General features: G+C 34.8%; 1 protein-coding gene across 1 annotated transcript in view; it reads right to left on the reverse strand.

Annotated features, from left to right (window-relative positions):
* Positions 1-7,000, reverse strand: part of LOC120540101 (cilia- and flagella-associated protein 46) — a 248,788-nt gene extending 241,788 nt beyond the window's left edge. Inside the window, exons 1-5 of the mRNA XM_039770591.1 lie at positions 6,747-7,000; positions 6,475-6,599; positions 5,870-6,001; positions 5,259-5,323; positions 4,751-4,915 (exon numbers count right to left, since the gene is read on the reverse strand). Of these exons, the coding sequence (XP_039626525.1) occupies positions 4,751-4,915; positions 5,259-5,323; positions 5,870-6,001; positions 6,475-6,599; positions 6,747-6,795 (536 nt within the window). The 5' untranslated portion in view covers positions 6,796-7,000. The remainder of the gene's footprint in view (positions 1-4,750; positions 4,916-5,258; positions 5,324-5,869; positions 6,002-6,474; positions 6,600-6,746) is intronic.
* Positions 7,001-8,145: the final 1,145 nt, after the last annotated feature.

Genomic DNA, 8,145 nt, shown 5'->3' on the forward strand with positions numbered 1-8,145 from the left:
ATGACTCCTAAATCCTTCTCATAAGGTGTACTCTCGATTTTCCGACCGCCCATTGTGTATTCAAACCTAATATTTTTACTTCCTATGTGTAATACTTTACATTTACTGACATTAAATTTCATCTGCCACAAATCTGCCCAAGCCTGTATGCTATCCAAGTCCTTCTGTAATGATATAACGGATTCCAAATTATCTGCTAATCCACCTATCTTGGTATCATCTGCAAACTTAACCAGCTTGTTACTTATATTCCTATCTAAATCATTTATATATATTAAAAATAGCAGCGGCCCTAGCACTGACCCCTGTGGAAAACCACTCATAACATCGGCCAGTTCTGATGAGGTTCCTCGTACCATCACCCTCTGCTCCCTGTGTCTGAGCCAATTCTGCATCCATCTAAAAACATCACCTGAACTCCAAACTTCTTTTAACTTGATGCCCAACCTCTCATGTGGCACCTTATCAAATGCTTTCTGAAAGTCCAGATAAATAATATCATAAGCTCCACTTTGATTGTATGCTTTTGTTGCAACCTCATAGAATTCCAACATGTTAGTAAAACATGACCTACCTCTTCTGAACCCATGCTGACTGTTCAGAATAACTCCTGTCCTTGCCATGTGTTGCTCAATCTTATCCTTAATAATTCTTTCCATTTATTTTCCTGTGATGCATGTTAAGCTTACTGGCCTATAGTTGCTTGGATCTGCCCTGTCACCCTTTTTATATAATGGGATGATATTTGCCATTTTCCAGTCCTTCGGAATCTCCAGTGCTCAGTGACTTCCTAAAAATATGTGTCAAGGGTTTATATATGTACTCACTAGCCTCCTTAAGAACACAAGGATAAATATTATCTGGGCCTGGTGATTTGTTTGATTTCATCTTATTTAATCTGAGCAGCACTTCTCCCTCTACAATTTCCAAATCCCTCAGTACCTCCTTAGTAGTTGCGTTTACCTCTGGGAGGTTATCCACTTGCTCACTTGTAAACACCTCAGAAAAATGTAAGTTTAGGGCATCTGCTATTTCATTGCCTGTATCTTTTAATTCCCCTTTACTATTAGTGATGAACTTGACCTCCTCCTTAGCTGTTCTTTTACTACTAAAATACTGAAAGAATCTCTTGGGGTCTTCTTTCGCCTTATCTGCTATATTCCTCTCCAACTGTCTTTTAGCCTCTCTGATATCCTTCTTAATGGTTGCCCTCATGTTCTCATACGGCTACGATTCACTTTGCAGTCATTAGTCTTATATGCCTTATACAGCAGTTTTTTCCTTTGCAACTTTTTTTTAAATCTTTATTAATCCATTGTGGAGTTTTTTTAGTTTCCTATTAATTCCAAATTTAGGTATGTATCTGTCCTGCATTACATGTAAAACATTTTTAAACCTGTTCCACTGCTCCTCGGCTGTCTCCACATTTAAAAGCTTATCCCAGTCTATCCTACTTAGACTTTGTCACATCTGCTTAAAATTAGCCCTACCAAAGTTCAACTTAACAATTTTAGTCTTTGCATCTGTACTCTTACAAAATACTGAGAATTGTATTACATTATGGTCACTTGACCCTAGTGGTTCAATCACCTCTACACCCTCAATTCTATCCTGATTATTACAGAATACTAAATCCAGACAGGCTTCACCCCGTGTTGATGCTCTAACATGCTGTGTTAAAAAACAGTCGCTGATTACTTCTAAATACTCCTGCTCTTGTGCTCCTCCATCTGCAAGGTTATCCCAGTTAATATTTGGATAACTAAAGTCCCCCATGGCTATAATATCCCCCTGTAAACTTGCCTATTTGATATTACTAAAAACATGTGTGTTGAAATTACTGTCTGAATTGGGTGGTCTATAACACACTCCTAAAATAAGACCTCCTTCCCCAATATTTTCCAGGCGAAGCCACATGTCCTCACTAAGATGGGGCTCATCATCCAACTGAAGATGACTTACGTTTAAACCCTGTTTGGCAAGAACAGCAACCCCACCTCCTTTTCTGTTCTGTCTATCCTTCCTAAAAAATGTGTATCCCTCTATGTTACACTCATCCCCATCGTTGTTATTTAGCCAGGTTTCCATTATTGCTATAATATCATAATTATGCTCTGCTACATACAACTCCAACTCACTTACAAGCTCAAGCAAGCTCATAATCAGTAAGTGTCTCTCATTACCAGTGTCTCAGAAAGAAAAACCCAAAAAATAAGGAAACGAAATTGCCAGAAAAACTTGTTTTCTCAGGCAATCACTGTCCACATGCTTGACTTTACATAAGATGCTTACCATAGACACATGACCACACCTCACAATGCCATACACATCCACACACATAGGACTAGTCCCCAAGTGAAGAGTGGCATTAATTTTAAAATGGCAATATTTAATGACATCAACAATACCTATGTCACAAAAGACAGTGAAATAAAAGACCAAAAATCTAATTTTATCATTTATTACCATTATTAATACCATTTCCTTTTAAAACCTGACAAAGATTATTCACTCATAGTGACTCTTGATTATTTTTATTATTCACAAATTACACAAGATATTATCTGGTGTCTGTATTTATTGGCAGACATTAATAAAATGTGTCTATCCTGCTTATTTCATTCCACAAGACGTCTCTCTCTCCACATGATAGGGTTAAGAAGTGATTTTTTTATCAGCAAGGGGAACTGAAATAGCTCTGAATGACTGTTTTCAAAAGACAGATTGGGAAATGATGTGCAAGTCAGATGGGGATGATACTGAAGGACTCACTGCATTTCAGACTACATTGACACTGTTGTACCTAGAAAAACAGGGCACAACTTTTCCAAACAACAAGCCCTGAATTACTAAGGAGCTAAAAAGTTTCCTGAATGATCAGAAGAACGCTTTTGCATCTGACTACACAGAGGCTTTGAAGGTCACACATAGAGTGCTGAAGAAAAAGCTGAGTGAAGGGAAACTCACTCAGAAGAACATGAAAGATGCTTGAAATGAACTGAGTATAGATACTGGACTCTGGCAATCCAGGGCTCAGTTGCTGGAAGATAACAAGGTCAAAACTAATGTTATGAAACAATTTTGTATTGTTTATCTATTCCTCCACCACCACATTGCGCCAATGGCCAGCCCCCTCACATCATTCTTGCTCCTTCAATAGCACCATGTACATATTTTACTACTGCCACTTCAGTTAGTATGGCCAGTGATCAGTCCACCTCTAACCATCAGTATGGCTGTCTATCAGAAATGAACAGGTGGGGAAACCATTCCAAAAAAGAAAATCCACCAGATGGAATTAATCCTTGAATACTTAAGGTCTGCACTGCCTACCTGTTCAGTCTATTAAATGCTGCTGATGATGAAAATATCATATGTTGTTCCATTTCAAAAAGAAAGGCAAACACCTCTTGACCTAATGAATACAGATCAGAAGGCTTCACATCTCATATCATGAACACTCTCAAGAACCTGGTCCAGGACTATAGGAGTCCTCCTGTGAGCACTACAGTATGCCAATTGGGCAAAGATTAGACTGGGAGATGCTCCACAAGATTTGTTCCCATTTGGACAAAGTTGGCAGCACTATGAGAATTATGTGTTTTGATTTGTCCAGTGCCTTCAGTACCATCCAGTCATCCCTATAAGCTCATGGATATGTTGGTGAAGGAGCCTGTGGGGTTCTGGATAATAGACTATCTGTTGGGCAGGCCACAGCATGTGAGGCTCAAGGACTGTGTCTCTAATGTGAATGTGCACAACACTGCATCACCACAAGGAACAGTCCTGTAACATTTTATCTTCTTCTTATACACCTCAGACTCTAATTATAACACCAGGTCATGTCACTTGCAGAAAATTTCTGATGGTTTTGTACTATTGACATGAGGGATAAGACAGAATATAGGGGTCAGGCAGAGAACTTTTGTTTCTTGGGAGTGGATGTTGAGGTGACCCACTACTACAAATACTTGGGGTTCCACATCTACCTGGACTGGTCTATTAACAAAAAAATCAAGGTTGTCATTTTTTGTTGTAATATTTCTGTATTTTTGAGCTTCTGCAAAATCTAATTATCTATCTACTGTAGCTGGCCAGTGACTCAAGAATACTAGCAGGGCCAAAGGAAGCAGATGAACCTATATATACTGTATATATGCACTTTACATATATACAGTATATTTTAATGTGTCATATAAACTATACATTGCTATACAGTATGTGCATGTACAGTATTATAGGGTACATAGCATACAGTATTTATAGGGTACATTTATGTTCAGAATTTTGTATTTAGATTTTATTCCTCTTTATTTTGTGTGTTGGTTTAACAATATTTTTAAATATATACAGCACCCTCTGAAAATATGCTCATAAGAATAACTTGAATGTTGAATTAATCTTATAAGACCTATATAGCACATACTGTAATACCCCCAAACAACAATGAACTGTCATGTAGATAAAGAGACATGCTTCTGATTACATCACTCATCAATAACTCTGCCACAAAAACAAAGTAATCTCAAATAAATCTGTGTGTTTTAAAGGTTAAAGATGTGGTATTACATTTAGAGCTTTAGATAAGCTGATTACTGTGTGTGCAGCAAAACTGCATTTTGGGAATACATAACATCTCATTTCAGTGAAGCCCCAGGTTCTCATTCCTTGAATTGTGCCTCACTTACTGTCTGGAGATAGAATATATTTATACTTGCTTCAAATGAAAATACTTTTAGAAAACACTCACAGCATAAGGGTAGCTCTCCAGTGAAAATCACTCTCTCCAATTTCCTCCAGGGCATTCAGAACATGAGTTAAAGAAGGGATCAAAAATTTACGAGAGCCAGGCATAGAAAATGGTCTGCTCATTTGCCAGTAGAGAACAGAGGTGTTAAATATCAAAAAATGATATCTGTTAGGAAAGAAAATCCAAACAATTAAACTACGATTTAATTCATTCATTATATATCGTAATAACTGAATAATTATGTAATTATTATTTTGCCTGTTTACTAGAAAATGACATGGCACAGTACTGTACAACTGATTTTACTATTTCTAAAAGAAAAATGCATTAATAAATATGATGAATTCTTCATTAATTTATTATTCATTTATCATATTGTACAAAATGTACAGCATTCTCTAAACAGAAACATAACATATGAAACATTTTAGTATAGAACAGTGGTGTTAATTTTTGAATATTATGTAAGATAAAAAAAAAAATGACAATGATTTTTGAGCAAACATACCTTGGATGGTGTTTAGCAAAATCAATTGCTTTTATAAAATATGCTGATGCCGTCTCAAGTTCATCCTTAGGAATTGCAAAAAAAACATTTGTTATTTATTAACTACTTAAATGGTATGCCAAACAACAGTAAAATTTCAAAATTAAAATACTATTGATGTAATAATATATAATTCATTAACAGAAGTGTCTTTCACAAAAATAACTTTTCATAAAAATCAGTTTATTTGCTTTAATGCCTAGAAATTATGGCTAGTATTCTTAAAGATACTCGTAAAAGTGATATAAAATATATTAGTCAGACTGAAGTATAGCCATAAAGAAACATGAAAAAGTATTCTTGAATAATAACAGTAAAATAAATAAAAAAAAATCAATTTTATTATCTTACTTTTTCTAATAAAATGTTCTTAACATTAAACGTGAAATTAGGAGGATACCACAAAATGAATAATTAAAATTGATTTTGTTGCTCTTATTGTTCAGCGTTCTTTATGCAATTTTATAGTTTTCACGGATGCAACACAACAAATTCTGAAATCTATTGATTTAAGTAGGGGATTTCTTACAATGTTCGCAAATCGTAAAGTCAAATGAGTAAACAGTCCTTACCCTGTTTTCTGCAGACCCTGGGGCATTCAGTTGTGCCTGACACAAGTAAGCCCTTCCAAGGAACTGGTTGGCTGGACATTTTTCTTTGAAGTACATTTCCAGACAATCCTTACTAATTTCAGTGACCCCCAACTAGATAATGGAAGGATGATTGACATCAGATATTTTCACAACGATTATGTTTAGTAAATAACGAAAGTAAAATCATAAGCACTATATCATTTTAGTCATTTCATTCCAATATTCTAAAGACGGGGTTATTAAGTATAAAAGAAAACATCATGCACTGGTTTAATGTAGGATTAAAAGGAAGGAGGTAGCGATGAAATCAACGCAGGTAGACTGTAAAATCTATGACTGTGTAAACGCCACACAGACGGATGAGACTGAAGTCAGATACTTATTCGCAGCATCTTATTCGTCTGGCTAATTATTTGTTTCCAGCCAGTTGAGGCAGCAACGCTGTATACTATGCCTCCAAGCAATTAAGTGAATATACCCAGTACATTATAACAGAAAATCAAATTGATGTATTACTAAGCAATGTTTAGCCAAAATACGGATATCAAGTAGTTATCTCTCTCTCTCTCTCTCTCTGTGAGTACCTGAAATGCCTGCTCTGCGCAGATTACAAACAAATCCGTACTAAATCTTCCTGTGGCGTCCGCGGCATCTCGTTCTTCTGCCCCAGCTTTGATCAAGTTGTAAGCAGTCCTTAAAGCACCAGTATCTGTTAAAAAGTACATATGACCAAGAATTGATACTTAACGATAGATAGATAGATAGATAGATAGATAGATAGATAGATAGATAGATAGATAGATAGATAGATAGATAGATAGATAGATAGATATTACTACAGCATAATAGACCTCACCTTTATTTTTTTCAGCAAAAGTTAACTGTTGGCGAATGTTAAAATCCATTTGTTTGTCTCCTTTAAGGCAATCAGTTTAAGCAAAAATCTGAACAAAGTAATATAATGTAGAACTTCTGTTCGCTACCTTCCTCTTATCAATTTTGTTGCAGTGTTCACCGAGTTAACTAAATCTGCAACAGTGTGTTAACAAATGATTCCGTAGTAGGCACTGTGTTGCTATTATAAATTATACATTTACATTTTTACCTATAAAGAAAACACATTGAATTTATAACAAGTTTAAATTTTGCACAAAATGTCAAACTGCAGATTAACTCCGCGAAAGTAACTTAAAGCTTCACGTTGTATGGACAGTGCTTTGTGTTTACACCTGGTCTCCGAGCAACGATAAACCTTTGCTACGGCGAGATGAAAGGGACAGACAGTGCATCGCATCGTCGCTGTTTTGCATTACAGCAGTGGACATAAGGAACTACTATCTTTTAAAATGTTTTCCAGACATTTCAGATTTGTTTACTTAAAGTGTCATTTTTTTCTTATTTATAGGGTCTTATTTATATATTTAATTAGCAACATATAGGGAGAAAGGGTCACACTTTTACTCAATAAAAAGCATTAAATAATGAACAAACACACTTTCACGTACTTGGTTGTCACAATTTGTTGGGTAGGTTGTCCTTTACTTTTTCACTTTGATTTATAAATATATATTTCAAAAAAAAATATATATATATATATATATATATATATATATATATATATATATATATATATATATATGTGTGTGTGTGTGTGAAAAGCGAAAAACTGAAGCATGTAGATCAATTGTGTAAATAAATCACTTTAGTTTGGTGCCAATTGAATGAAAAAAAATATTAATTAGGAATACACATATAATTTTGCAAAAAATACATAACTTTAACTTTGCCAAAATATAGGAAATGTCAGACTGCCTAAGCTGCAAAGCATCGTTTAAGCAAGCTTTTGATTTTCTTCTAAAAGAAATTTTTCAGAAAAACAACAGAGTCCAATGACTTTTTTAGAAATAAAATCTAAATATTACAAGATTTAACAAGATTATTTTGAACACATAAATAAAACAACAACATAACCACATTTTTTGTTTAAGTCTACAACTGTGGAAACCTAAAAACATGAAACAATTGAATTTGTCAGTAAAATTTTTATAATAAAAATGCCTTGAAAAAAATGACAGTCTAAGGCTCAGTCACTGTCAGAGTCACAGGAGTCCAGTTCTGGCAAAAGAGTGCTGGAAATTCCTGTTGATCTGTGGAAGACTCTTTTGTTTATTTATTTATTTATTTATTTTTTTGCCCAATAAATTTTCCCTATCTACAAACTAGTAGAAACAACTTTGCAATGACATAGTAATAAT

The sequence above is a fragment of the Polypterus senegalus genome, chromosome 1 (genome assembly GCF_016835505.1).
Source record: "Polypterus senegalus isolate Bchr_013 chromosome 1, ASM1683550v1, whole genome shotgun sequence".
Lineage (NCBI taxonomy): Eukaryota > Metazoa > Chordata > Cladistia > Polypteriformes > Polypteridae > Polypterus > Polypterus senegalus.